Genomic DNA, 14,579 nt, shown 5'->3' on the forward strand with positions numbered 1-14,579 from the left:
TATCGTGATGTAAGTCGGAACTATTTGTAAAATCGATTTATATTTATGTGTAAAAAATAATAATCATATACTCAAATACTCAATGGACTTCTAAGGTATATTCTGTATACAGTCTGTATACCAAAGCTTATAAAAAAAATACAAAATATATAAAATATTTATTTTTTCTTTCCTTTTGTGTATCAAATCTCGATATTGTCTTAAATTATTTTTTCTTGTTATTTTCGTGACCTTCCTGGATGTTGTTAATGTTGTGTTTGTACCTAATTATGATGCATTAAAATGTAAAATATAATAATTCTTTAAAAAGATGAGGTATATTTTTTGAACAATATATACTTTTCTGTACTTTTAACTAATAAATATACTTTGAGATATAATATGTTTTTTACTATCCCAATTAAAACCTTGTAAAATGTCATTGATCAGGATTTCAAGTTTTCACGTACAATCGTTTAGTATTAAGATTCCTGCATAGTACTATAATTACTTGTTCCGCCGTAAATTCAATGCGCGTCGAGTTTCAGGCGCAGTTATTTTTATACCAGAAGCATGCGCACGCGCAACGTGCCAGTATTCATTTGATAGTATTTATTTGCGGGTTATATTGTTGCTTTACAGTGAAAAGTGTGTTAACACCATAAATCAGGTAAAATTAGTAAATTAAATTAATAGCTAGAAGTCCAGCGAACAGTTTTAAGGAAAAAATATGCGGAAAGTCGTGTAGAAATCTTTTTCTAGTTTGTCTACACTCTACAGTTATTTAAAATACACATATATTTTAAAATAAAAATATCCCAATATAGTGTAAAAAGGATAAATTCTTATACCATAGCTCACGAATCGTGGAGTTATGTGAAAAATTCTGTAGATTTTCGTAAAAGAAGTGTAAAATCGTATCCCGTTTCGTTGCATTGCAGTAATGACACAGATCGGAAGCTGCGCTATCTGCTTAGCTCCGGCTGAGCAAAAATGTGCAAACTGTCAGTGGGTACATTACTGCTCAAGAGATCATCAGAAGCAGCATTGGAAGACACATAAACAGTATTGCACCCCCGCAAGGGTGAAGACAGATGAGAAGTATGGAAGATATTTGGAAGCTACGCGACAAATCAAGCCAGGAGATGTAATTTTGAAGGAATCTCCCCTTATATCTGGCCCTGCTCAGGTTCGGCTGATTTTCTATAATTATTATTATATTTTTAATTATTATTATATTAATACGGATTTGTGTAACTTTAATACGGTAAAGGTAACAACACCTGTTTATAGATCTTACTGCCCAACTCTGAGTCGTACATGCAATTATACTAAGTAATTATATAAGTAATCACGATTTATTAATAAATAGGTTAGTAAACACTGTTTAGCGTCCAATTGGATCTGTGGTATTCATTTATAAATTGGATACTATTTAAACAATTTTTATTTAGAAATTTAATTAATAAAATATAACGTATTTACAATTTTCTTAACCTATATTATTATAATAAAGTAGTTTCCTCCCGGTGGCAGTGTTCCTTTACCGCTGGCAGCATTTCCTCCCTGTATTGCGATACTTATTCATTGAGCCAGGAAAGTACCAGCTCTGGGGTCACCGGTACTATCTACCAGGCGCCAATTTAAATATTTCATTAGCGCCTGCGCACTTGTACTTAAGTATCTACTCCAAAGGAAACAAAATTGAACTTGGAGGAAAGACTCTTATATTTGAGATGTCTATAATTTCCCGCCTGCTCTGCGGCCGCCCCAGCTTTTTTGCTTAGGGGGCGTCCATAAACTACGTGAGGTGTTTAAGGGGGGGAGGGGGTCGAGTCAAATCTCATTTAATCTTACGATGGAGAGAGGGGGGGTCTTGGCAAATATCACGCAATTTTTTTTTTTGATTGAAAAAAAATTAGGAAAACGGTTGACCCTACAGGCCATCTCTCCAACTTCCTGCTAACTCCATACCTAAACTCTCAACATTTTACTTATTTTGTTTTAGTCGTAAATAAAAGCACGAAGCAAATTTTTTTTCTTTTTACAATAACAATCCAACGCGTTTACGTAAGAAACCTAAATTTTGAAAAATCTCACGTGAGATTGGGGGATGGGGGAGGGGGTTGAATAAAATCTCACGACATCTCACCAGGGGGGGAGGGAGGTACAGAAAATTCAAAAAAACACCTCACGTAATTTATGGACGCCCCCTTATCAGAGGGAGGTGAGACGGGGCAAACGTGGCACAAGTAGCATCCCATACCAAAGTCCGTCCGGCTGCTTGCCATCGTCTCTAGCGATGCCATAATCAATTTACTAATGGTTTAAATTTTATTGATTTCACAATATTATGTATCTATCATTTTAATTATAGGTAACACCGCCCGTGTGCCTTGGTTGCTATAAGATGCTAGAAGAAGATAAAACAGTGCCATGCGATAAGTGTGGATGGCCCATGTGCAGCACAGAATGTTCAGAAAGAGATGTCCATAGGCCAGAGTGTTTCTACACGCAAAATAGAGGGGAAAAGGTAAGGTAACAAGATAATTCACTTTTATTTTAATTACTCTTATGTAAAACTATTAAAAAAAAGCGCCTTGATGAAGTGCAAGGCAATCTTTTGATTAATTATATACGTTTTCATAATAGATACATTATGAAAATACACACAGATAGATATTAATTTCTAATTATTTATACGCAAATATCAATCCCATGCACCAGGTCAAAATATCAACTTACGGCGTCCCACATCCAAACTACCAATGCATTACAGTACTCCGTTGTCTTTACCAACGTGACCATGATCAGAAGCTGTGGTCAAAGCTCCAAGCTCTCCAATCACATTGTGAAGACAGAAAGGATACAGACAAGTGGAACAATGATAGGAAGATGATTTTAGAGTTTATCTGGAAATTCTTTAAATTGGAGACGACATTTAGTGAGGAAGAGATCATGAAGTGTTGTGGGATTATACAGGTATGCGTATGAAAATTATTATGGTATTACATTATCAAGCAATAATCATACATATTATGGTAGTGGGCTGATCAGTTTTATAGAAATATAATCCGCTGTTTTGCTGGAATTTCTGTTTTGCTAAAGAAAAACCAAAAATTAGTAGTATTTTTAGTTTAGTATACTTGCATATTGTGGTAAATAAAGTTATGATTTTTGTTCGTTACATATTTAAAAGATGGAGTAATAGGATAGTAATAGGATTATTGGAAGCAAGTAAAATAATTATTTGGTTAACTCAGATAAATGGACACGAGGTTCCCCTTCTTGAGCCGGAGTACGTGGCTGTGTTCGATAGGATATCAATGGTGGAGCATAACTGTCGGGCCAACTGCAACAAAAGCTTTACATCCGAAGGAGATATTGTAAGTCAATTATAATCATAATTGTTTCCTCGGGAACAGATCGAGTGTTTGACAATACCTCTTGAACTTATGGAGATGGAATAATTATACTGTTTAATAAATATAAAGGTTTTTCATTCTTTATTGTGAAATTAACGACCAAATCATATTAGGCCCTTACATATGAAATTGGCGTTTTGTATGGTAGGACCAAAAAGTACATTTTTTTTAAAATAATATATTTAATTAATCAAAGTATGTAAAAAAAACATTCGGATTGAAATCAATAAAATCTTTGTAGGCGGTTTCGACTGCCCCATCAGAGTTGTATATTTGCTTTGCAAAAAGTTCAAATTTCTAAAAAAATGGTAATCTGTTGGAGCAAGGTCCGGGGAGCACGGTGGATTAGACATTCCAATTAAAAAAAAACGACATATGTAAAGCCCTAATATCAATCCGACATTTTGATTAACTATATCATCAACGATAGCTATATATGAATAAAATAAACTAAACTAAAATAACATAAAATAAACTATGTCTTCCAGATTCTATGTGCAGGGTCTCCCTTATCACCCGGTACACATATATCAGTGTGTTACACAGACCCCTTGTGGGGAACAGAGGCAAGGCGTCATCACTTAGCTGACTCTAAGTTCTTCGAATGCACCTGCGAGAGGTGTTCCGATGTCACAGAGTTTGGAACTATGTACAGCGCTGTTAAGTGCAAGAAGAAGTAAGCTGTTTTATTTAAAATGTTTACTTGATTGATTGACTTGATGACAGAGTAGTGTTGTAGTAGTGGCTTCAGCGTGAGACTCTCATCCACCAATTGACTTTCTTTCTATGTATATTTACTATTCGAACGGTGAAGGAAAAGTAAAAATTCGACGGTAGGCACAGGAGGCCTATCACCTACTTGCCAATAGGCATAAGATGAACTAATTATCATTAAACAGATATCGAAATCTGAGGCCTAGACGTAAAAAGGTTGTAGTGCCACTGATTGATTTATTTATTTTTTTATATAAAGAAAGGGTGTGACCTTCAATGCGTGATGGCTTTTATCTTTACACATAAAACAAATACAATTAAGATAAATCTTTTCCAAATAATAAACACGACTCGCTTTAAGCATCTTTTTTTTCTTTATTTCAGGAACTGCAAAGGCTACCTCTTACCAGAAACATTCGTCCTTCCCATTCTACACAAGACGACATCCCCGGACCCAAAGTCGCGTGGTTTGGACAATAAATTCTGGAAATGCCCGGTCTGTGAGGACGGGGTCTCAGACGCCATCATACAACAGCTTTTGCAAGACATTGGCAAAGAGCTGAGCGCTCTGCCCAAAGAAGACCCTGATGCTTGCGAGAGGTAACACAGCTTTTACAAAACTGTCATTGGATCAAATATAAATCTAAGAATCTTTTAATATTACAGTGTTTCTTAATATTGTTACGAGCTAGGGGGATCGGATAGAAACGCCGTAAATCTCTTCAAGGGTTTATTTCTAAATAAATCTACGAGGAATTTGTAAACACTAAAAACTGGAAATTACGCACAATAATTCACTAAGTACACACACAAAATACTTTCTCTAATTACACGCACTTCACACAGTACTTGTATTCACTTGTATTCGCTTGTCTTCGCACTTTGTCACTCCGGTGTTTATCGCTTGGTATCGCATTCAAAACTGAACTAACTGGTCGCGTTTCGGCTCGCTTATATATCCCTGGGAGCGATGTTCGAGAACTCTCTAGGCGGCAGCGCAACTGAGTAGCGATCGCACAATTCTAGAACGTGCGTACTAGCTATCTCTTTCGCACATTGCTCCGTCCTTGTCGTACGGCGTTCTAGAGTGCTCGGTCTAGCTTCGAGAAGGTTCCGATCTTCCCTCTCTCTCGCGCATCATTCCGTCCTTGTCTCACACCTAGGAAATTCGTTCTAGAACATTCCTTCATCAAAGGGGTATAACCAGGCCTGAAAACGCCTGAAAACGGGTTTCCTGAATAGTTTACCAATCGACTACACGTGTTCTGAAACGGCCTGAAAAAATGTTTCAGCCTCCTGAAAACTAGGGTAACATTATGTAAATCACGATTTTCTAATATGTGATTGACCCTCTCCTGAAACGGTCAGAAATCACATTTCAGCCTGCTGAAAAGTTCTCTAAGTAGTGGAAAAATCAAGAAACATTGCAGTCGACCCGTCTTCGTAACACTACCCCCTCCTTAGACATGCTCGTCCCGAGCATCATTACTTCCTTTATAGGGAGCCAATCGATTTATGTGAACGACTTTCGGTTTGCTTCTTAAACTACTCATTTTCTTTATCCGGTAAGTAACGTCATTAATCTTCGTGACTATCGTGTATGGACCGTCCCAGTCAGCTTGAAGCTTTGGTGATTTGCCTTTGCGTTTTGTTGGGTTATGGAGCCATACTTGCGAGCCTTCTTTAAATTCTATGTGATTCGTCTTTCTGTCATACCTAATCTTCGTAGTCTCACTTATTTTGCTTTGTGATGCTCGTACGTGTTCATGGATTTCATGCAGTTTATTACGCAAATCCGCAGCATATTCTGTAACACTCTCCGGGGTGTCAGGTGGTCGTCCCGTTACAATGTCTGCTGGTAATCTAAGTTGTCTCCCAAACATGGCTAAAGCAGGTGTAACATTCGTGGTTTCATGAACCGCAGACCGGTATGACATTAAAAATAATGGAATATACTTGTCCCAGTCTTTTTGATGGCTGTCCACCAGTTTTGCCAAGTGCCTTTCCAAGGTTTGATTAAAGCGTTCCACCATTCCATCTGACTGTGGGTGATATGGAGTAGTCCGCGTCTTATGAATTCCCATTAATCTGCATACTTCTTGGAACAGTAAAGACTCAAAATTTCTTCCCTGATCACTGTGCATTTCCAAGGGTACTCCAAATCTAGAGAATACGTCATTTACAAGTATCTCGGCTACTGTAGCTGCTTCTTGATTGGGAATAGCGAACACTTCAGGCCACTTTGTAAAATAATCCATAACAACCATGATGTACTTATTTCCTCTTTCTGTTAACGGAAATGGTCCGGCTATGTCAACTGCTATCCTCTCCCATGGAGCTCCGACATTGTATTGCTTCATAGTCGCTCTGGTTCTCGTCTGTGGGCCTTTAACAGCTGCACAAGCTTTACATTTCCGAATCCAGTCTTCTACATCTTCGCGGCAATGTATCCAATAAAATCTCTCTTTAATTTTTAGAAGAGTCCTTTTTACTCCTAAGTGTCCGCCTGATGAGCCATCATGAAACATTTCTAAGATATCGCGAACCTTGGATCTTGGCACCACTAACTGTAGATGAGATGCATCCCCTCGAGTGTTTTCCCATTTGCGACATAACACTCCATTATGAAGAACTAAGCTATCCCATTGAGCCCAGTAACTCTTGGTCGTGGTGCTAGTAGATGCAACATCATTCCACCGCGGCTTGATAGCTGAAGATTTCATCCAGTCCAGAATTGGTTTAATGTCAGAATCTTGTTGTTGTTCTTCCTGAATTAATTTCCCACACCAATCTGGACTAATGGTGTCTGTCCTTAGTATCCTCACATGGGCTACCTCTCTACCTTCGTGTCTTGTACAATGTTTGCAATCCTCCTCACATGGCCTTCGAGATAATGCATCTGCGTTCCCGTGGGCTCTGCCCTTGCGATGTTCAGTAGCAAAGTCATACTCTTGCAGTTGTTCGATCCATCGAGCCACTTGTCCTTCCGGATTCTTGAACTGAAGTAGCCATTTTAATGCAGCATGATCTGTCCTAAGACGGAACTTGCGACCTAGCAAGTATTTACTGAAGTGCTGCAGCGTCTTCACAACAGCCAGTAGTTCCCTCCGAGTGACACAGTAGTTTCGTTCTGGTTTCGACAATGACTTGCTGAAGTAGGCTATTACTTGCTCGTGCTCACCTTTTACTTGTGATAGTACACCTCCAATGCCAATTCCACTGGCATCTGTATCTACCACATATTCACCATCTTGATCCGGGTAGACTAGTATTGGAGTCTCACACAGTCGGTTCTTCAGCTCATTAAACGCATCTTCACACTCTCCATCCCATGTGAATTTCCTCTTCTGTTCGGTGAGTCTGTGAAGTGGTTTTGCAATATCCGCGAAATTTTTCACAAATCTTCGGTAGTAAGAACATAAGCCTAAGAAAGCGCGGACTTCAGTTTTATCTTTAGGTACTGGCCAATCCTTCACCGCAACTATCTTCTCAGGGTCTGTTCGAACTCCGTCCTCTGATATAATGTGACCCAAATAGCTCACTGCTCTTTTGAAGAATAAACATTTCTTTGCACTTAGTTTCAGGTTGGCTTTATGCAGTCTGGAGAGCACCCGTTGCAGATTCCGTATGTGATCATCAAAATCCTTCCCAATGATGACTACATCATCCAAGTACACTAAGCAGGCTTCTCCTATCAGTCCTGACAGTACTTTTTCCATTAGTCTTTCAAAGGTGGCAGGTGCATTGCAAAGCCCAAACGGCATAACTTTAAACTGCCATAGTCCTTTTCCAGTTGAGAACGCTGTTTTCTCTTTATGACTTGGGTCTATTTCCACTTGCCAGTACCCACTTTTCAAGTCTAAAGTTGTAAACCATTTTGCCCCACTTAAGGTATCCAAGGTGTCATCTATTCTAGGTAACGGATAACTGTCCTTCTTCGTGATATCGTTAAGACGACGGTAGTCGACGCAGAACCTTAAACTGTTATCCTTTTTCTTGACTAAAACTACTGGAGAGCACCAAGGGCTGGAAGATGCTTCAATAACATTATGGTTTGACATTTCTGCAATCATCTTGTCTATATGCTTTTCATATGCGACAGGTACTCGTCGCGGTCTTAAACGTATAGGTGCTTCGGTTCCAGTCTCAATTCGATGTTTAACTACACCTGTCCTTCCTAGATCTCCATCGTGTGTAGCAAACATGTCAGAAAATGTTTTGAATAGTCCCTTGGCTTTCGACATTTCTTCCCTCGTCAAGGTTTCCTGACAGTCCTCCAGTATTGCTTGAACTATATCTCGTTGTTTACTAACTGTACCATCTTCAATGATAGCTCTATACATGTCGTACCCGTTCTTCATTGTGTTATCTTTTAGGGAAACTACTTCATCTCTACACTTGAATGTGCCGTTCTTCAGGTCAATCTTACAGTTGTAATGCTTCATGAAGTCTAAACCGATAATACAGTCATCCACGATATCAGCAATAACCACCTTATGTCTGTATGTTCTTCCACCAATCTTGAAGGTAGCGATACCTTCTCCTCGAACGGTTATGTGCTGACCAGTAGCTGTAAGGAGCTGTACATTTCCACCAGAAAGGCTCTTGTAAAACGACTTCAGAAGTTGGTATCTGATTACTGTCCGGGAAGCTCCAGTATCAAGGGTTAATTCACACCTAGTGCCGTTAACTTCGCCGTCGATGACAATGGTATTCCCATCCTGAGTTTGAGAGATCATAACTTTTGGGGCCTTCCTTACAGAATCGGCCAGCACCCGCCCCGTGGTCCTGGCTTCTATTCGTTTCCCTGCCGCTGTTCAGCGGCAGTCACATCCACGTCATCGGGCTCCCCACGTCCTGTCTTCATTTCGCCTCGGGGATCTCTCTTAGGGCACGAAAACCTCATATGCCCTACTTCCCCGCAGAGGTAACAGGTGGGTCCACGTTGGGAACTGCGTTTTTCCGAGACAGCCCTAATGCGGTTAGGTCGAGAATCCTTGCAAAATGCTTCCACTTCCAACGCATGAGCAAGAGCATTCTTGAGGTCCTTATGGTGACCTAGGTTCACAGCCATTCGAATTTCACGGTCACGAATACCGTCGACGAAGGCTTGAACCAACATCTTGTCTGCAACGTCTGGTGAGGATGCGTAGGCTTTCCTAACCAGCTTCTCTATTTCAAATCCCCATTTTTGCAAACTTTCATTTGTCTGCTGAATTCTATCCTTTAATTGAGCCCTATAGACGTGCTCATAATGTGCGTCTCCGTACCGTGATTCCAGGGCATCCAGCAGTTGCTTCAACGTCACTTTACCTGTCTTGGTTTCTAATATGGTGAGGGCTTCATCTCGCAGTCCCATAATAAGGGCGGTGACAGCCTGATCGTCATTCCACCCGTTTGACTCTGCCATAGTCTCAAACTGTATTTTGTACGCGCCCCAGGAAGATGTACCGTCAAAGGGAGGTACTTTAAGATTTCCAGATGGTGCTACAGTCGTTACGACACCTTTGGTCTTCAGGCACTGCATCTCTTGTTCTAATCCGAGAATACGTTTGTCCTGTTTCGAAAATTTGCAGTCCATATCAGATTCCAAGTTTTCTATTTTTTTATCTACTTGTATTTTCAGGTCACCAAGTTTTTCTCCAATACGGCGGGCCTGTTCCTCCATCAACTGATGAGCCTGCTCCTCTTGACGCCGTGCCTGTTTCTCCATCATACGACGTGTCTGAGCCTGTTCTTCCATCATTAGGCGTGCCTGTTCTTCTTGACGGCGTGCCTGTTCCTCCATCATTTGTCGTGCCTGTTCCTCTTGACGTCGTGCCTGTTCTTCCATCATTTGGCGCAGAGCAAAAAGCATGTTGGCATCGTTGCTTTCACCCATCCCGCGGTTTGCATCGAAACTTTGTCGCCGGGCGGCGTCGCGTGCTGATTGTGCCCTTGTCTGCACTCCCTCCGCAGCTGGAGACTCGGCCACAAACTCCTCTTGATTCTCCCTTGGAGTAATTGGCATTTTTCTATCCCACTTCTGACACCAAAATGTTACGAGCTAGGGGATCGGATAGAAACGCCGTAGATTTCTTCAAGGGTTTATTTTCTAATTAAATCTATGAGGAATTTGTTAACACTAAAAACTGGAAATTACGCACAATAATTCACTAAGTACACACACAAAGTACTTTCTCTAATTACACGCACTTCACACAGTACTTGTATTCACTTGTATTCGCTTGTCTTCGCACTTTGTCACTCCGGTTTATCGCTTGGTATCGCATTCAAAACTGAACTAACTGGTCGCGTTTCGGCTCGCTTATATATCCCTGGGAGCGATGTTCGAGAACTCTCTAGGCGGCAGCGCAACTGAGTAGCGATCGCACAATTCTAGAACGTGCGTACTAGCTATCTCTTTCGCACATTGCTCCGTCCTTGTCGTACGGCGTTCTAGAGTGCTCGGTCTAGCTTCGAGAAGGTTCCGATCTTCCCTCTCTCTCGCGCATCATTCCGTCCTTGTCTCACACCTAGGAAATTCGTTCTAGAACATTCCTTCATCAAAGGGGTATAACCAGGCCTGAAAACGCCTGAAAACGGGTTTCCTGAATAGTTTACCAATCGACTACACGTGTTCTGAAACGGCCTGAAAAAATGTTTCAGCCTCCTGAAAACTAGGGTAACATTATGTAAATCACGATTTTCTAATATGTGATTGACCCTCTCCTGAAACGGTCAGAAATCACATTTCAGCCTGCTGAAAAGTTCTCTAAGTAGTGGAAAAATCAAGAAACATTGCAGTCGACCCGTCTTCGTAACAATATTGATTTTTCTTCCCCGTATCTTAGATTTATCGAGCACTGCAGCGGCTACCTCCATCCATCCCACTACTACATAACGGACGCTGGACTTGCTCTTGCGCAGATGATAGGCCAGCAGCACAACCTTGGCCTCGCCGGCGTCTCCGACGACCGCTTGCTGCTCAAAACTCAGCTATGCCGGAAAATAACTACCCTGCTGGAGACTTTAGCACCAGGTACAAATAATGCCTTTAAAATATTAGACAAGAAATAAACTATTTTACTTTCATTAAAATATTTAAGAAGGCATGGCAACACAAGTTAGAAGAAACTGTATCGTTAAAAAGTTTTGTTTTACTTTCGTATGTATGCATACTTGACCTATGAAAATGCGCTTGAAAAGAAACGTCGTAATGGTCTAAGATCCCGCTATACAACGACCTTCACCGAGATGCTTATTTAATGAAACTTATTTTATATATAATTTAATATGTCAATAAATATAATCCATATGGGTTGCCTAGCAAATTTCAGTCCAGAGTATTTTTAATTAATTTAAAAAAAAATATTTTATTAAACATTTCACCGGTATGATTATTAAATAAATTCTATACCAATCGAAAGTATGAAGCCCATAGAATGTGCAAAAGTTAGGTTGTTTTTAATCAATTAATTATTTATGTGTATATTTTTTATGTTACACTAAAGTATATATACATCTTTAGTATAAAAGAAGGTTATAGTGATACATATATAATACTACCCTGATTAAAAATATTGATTGAAAAAAGTTCAAAAAATTTACGACATGCTAATTATAAAAAAATTTTTTTTTTTTAAATGTTAATTAAACATACTCTGGACTGAAATTTGCTAGGCAACCCATATGGATTATATTTATTGACATATTAAATTAAATATAAAATAAGTTTCATTAAATAAGCATCTCGGTGAAGGTCGTTGTATAGCGGGATCTCATACTATAACGATAATTGCAGGTTTTTACTCGAGTCTTGAGTGTTCAAAATTAGTTAATATTACTATTATTACACTAAACTGCATCTTCTACCGGATTTACCAAGGAGAGTGTTCAGAGGAATTGTTCGGACTAATACCTGCAGCTGAGTATGATCATCGGCAAGGCTGAATACGAAATTCCACCCATATCACCTCGACGTCCGTCGTTCCGCAACTTAAGGCAGTTTTTGCCGCGCGCCACTATGTGGAACCAGCTGCCCACTGAAGTGTTTCTGAACCAATTCGATTTAGAGTCCTTCAAGAAAAGACCATACCAATTCTTAAACGGCCGGCAGTACGCTTAGCTGTCAGTGTATGTCCTTGGGCGGCAGATTCACTTTCAGGTGAGCCTCCCGTAACATAAAAAAAAAGCCTGAACTCCTGCTATACTATATGATGCACAAATAAAAGGTGGACTTTAAAGACAACTACATGAAAGGACCTAGGGGAATAAGGAGAAGAGGGCGCCCTAAAAAAATAAGGATAGAAGAAATAGAAGCGTTAGCAGGAAGCGAATGGAGAAAAAAAGCCATGAATTTACTTTAAAAAAAAGTTATATAAACAAATCTAGCTTATAATATGCTACTTTTGTAAATGAATGAGCTTTATTAATATTATTATTATTGTAAGCTCCTGCTCTTACTTCCATGTTTATTAAATTTTTAGCTGAAACTCGTTTGCGCGGTTCTTTACTGTTCGAGCTTCACGCCGCAGTCGCGGAGTCGGGAAGAAGGAAATCTCTCACCGATGGCCCGATGGTGATGCTGGGATATGTTACGGTTAGTTTTTCTTTTCTTTTCTTTTCAATTGACACCATCAAAAAACACTGAAAACACATAAGTATTCATTAGATTTTTATTTACAATTTGAACATAATTCTTGCGCGCCTATATTTATCTATAAGTCCTAAAACAACATGTATGCTTAAAATATACAAGAAAATATGACTTCACAAATTTTACACATTTATCTTAGAACATGACAATTTCAAACTAGAGTTATGTAACCGAAGCCAGTTGACACCCAGCTTCAAATGTTTCATTTAACAAACATTTGAACATTCCTCCAAAAACCGCCACCGAACTTTACTTTTGCAAGGACAAAATTAAACACATGCAAAGAAACTAAATAGAAACTTAAACCTCATTAAATAAAATTACCGTAAGTTGGAAGATTTTTGTAAAATATATCAATATTTTCATTAATGTTAGTAATAAAGTTGTAAGAGCGAGATAGCCTATTCACTGAACCATTAAAAGTAGGAGATAAGCGAGCCGTGGGTACGTATAGAAGACTTCTAGTTGTAGTAACTCTAGGATTACAAAGAAAGGAAAGTCATGTAATAAATTTGTGTAAAAGAAATGTCTTTTTTTAATAAAATGAGTAGGTACACATAGATCTGTAATTATTTACATTTTAATCACATCTTTCACATTGTCTTCTAGGAATCTCGTAAAATCCTCTCCGAGTCAGCGAACCTACTTCGCCATGAGCCCGTGGAGTTACCAGAAGGTCAGGTGGCTCGGCAGGCCAGGATTAACCTGATTCAAATGGATGACCTCATAGAGAAACTGTCGAATGCTCTCCCTTCGCCACTCTAGTTGTTCTTTCTGTTCACTAGTAAATGTAAATTATGTTTAATAAATTCTTTATCAGTTAAATGTGTTTTAGTTATATTATAGATTTTTTTCATACAGAATTGGACTGCCATCGGGCGTCGATACGTGACGGCTCCATCGCCCACTGGCGAAATAATATATATGTATATTATATAATCCAAGAAGTCCTGTTTTCAGAAGAAACGACGATCCAAATCGTATAGCAGCAGAATTAATCGCCATTTCAATTATGTGGGAATCAGAATCGAAACTTAGGACTAACTCTATAACTATACTGAATTCAGTACCTATGTCAAAATAATTTTATAATTAAACTCCCCAGTGGTTATTTTATAAATATAAGGCGAACCCGCTGAATCCAACTAAAATGGATATCCATTTTAGTATTCAGATTTCTGTCCGTCAAGTGTCTTTACGACCTTATTTCCCAGATTAGAGCCTCCCGAGTGGCGTGTTGGCGAGATGCGAACTCGACCGTGCTCAGAATACGTTTAATCCAGTTATATCGAGTTAATTGGGCCACTATTGGTTCTCGGAAAGTGTCCACTATGACAAGTAACTGTAACCTCTCGCGAGGAAACGTCGGCCAACTTAAGCCAACTCAAAAACAAATATTTATTTTAATGGACTGCTCAAGTCGTTCAGAGCATCCGCTGTTTTTATCATAATAAGTGTAAATCTGTAGTTTATGGTACAATCATTGGTTAAGAGTGCCTTATCCATGTTTCGATTATGGGACGACGAAAAGTGGCAAATACATTTAACCCGTTAAAATGTTCAGTGGAAGAGAAAGGGACCTGTATCCAGTCACTCAATGCTATATTTACCTGGAGAAATATTATTGGAGTAAAACTTGCATGTATAAGACCCATGCCAATTTGGGAATAACGAATATTCAGATAAAATAGCATCGCAGATTGTGGTTTTAGTATATTATCATATAATTGACATACTTATACTGATTACTTAAGTCCTCCGTGAGATGAGGGTTTTCCAGAAAAGCAATTTACAATGTTGTTCTAATCTAAAGGGTAAAAAGC

The 14,579-nt window shown here is 39.2% G+C and overlaps 1 protein-coding gene across 1 annotated transcript; it reads left to right on the forward strand.

The window, feature by feature from the left end:
* The first annotated feature begins 514 nt into the window (after positions 1-514).
* Positions 515-13,581, forward strand: LOC125060594 (SET domain-containing protein SmydA-8). The gene is made up of 10 exons (XM_047665535.1): positions 515-649; positions 921-1,168; positions 2,357-2,512; positions 2,707-2,961; positions 3,243-3,365; positions 3,893-4,080; positions 4,503-4,718; positions 10,952-11,139; positions 12,587-12,699; positions 13,366-13,581. The coding sequence occupies exons 2-10, from the start codon at positions 923-925 to the stop codon at positions 13,519-13,521; spliced, it is 1,641 nt and encodes a 546-aa protein (XP_047521491.1). The 5' UTR covers positions 515-649; positions 921-922; the 3' UTR covers positions 13,522-13,581.
* The last annotated feature ends 998 nt before the right edge of the window (positions 13,582-14,579 follow it).

This window comes from Pieris napi, chromosome 22, assembly GCF_905475465.1.
Source record: "Pieris napi chromosome 22, ilPieNapi1.2, whole genome shotgun sequence".
NCBI lineage: Eukaryota > Metazoa > Arthropoda > Insecta > Lepidoptera > Pieridae > Pieris > Pieris napi.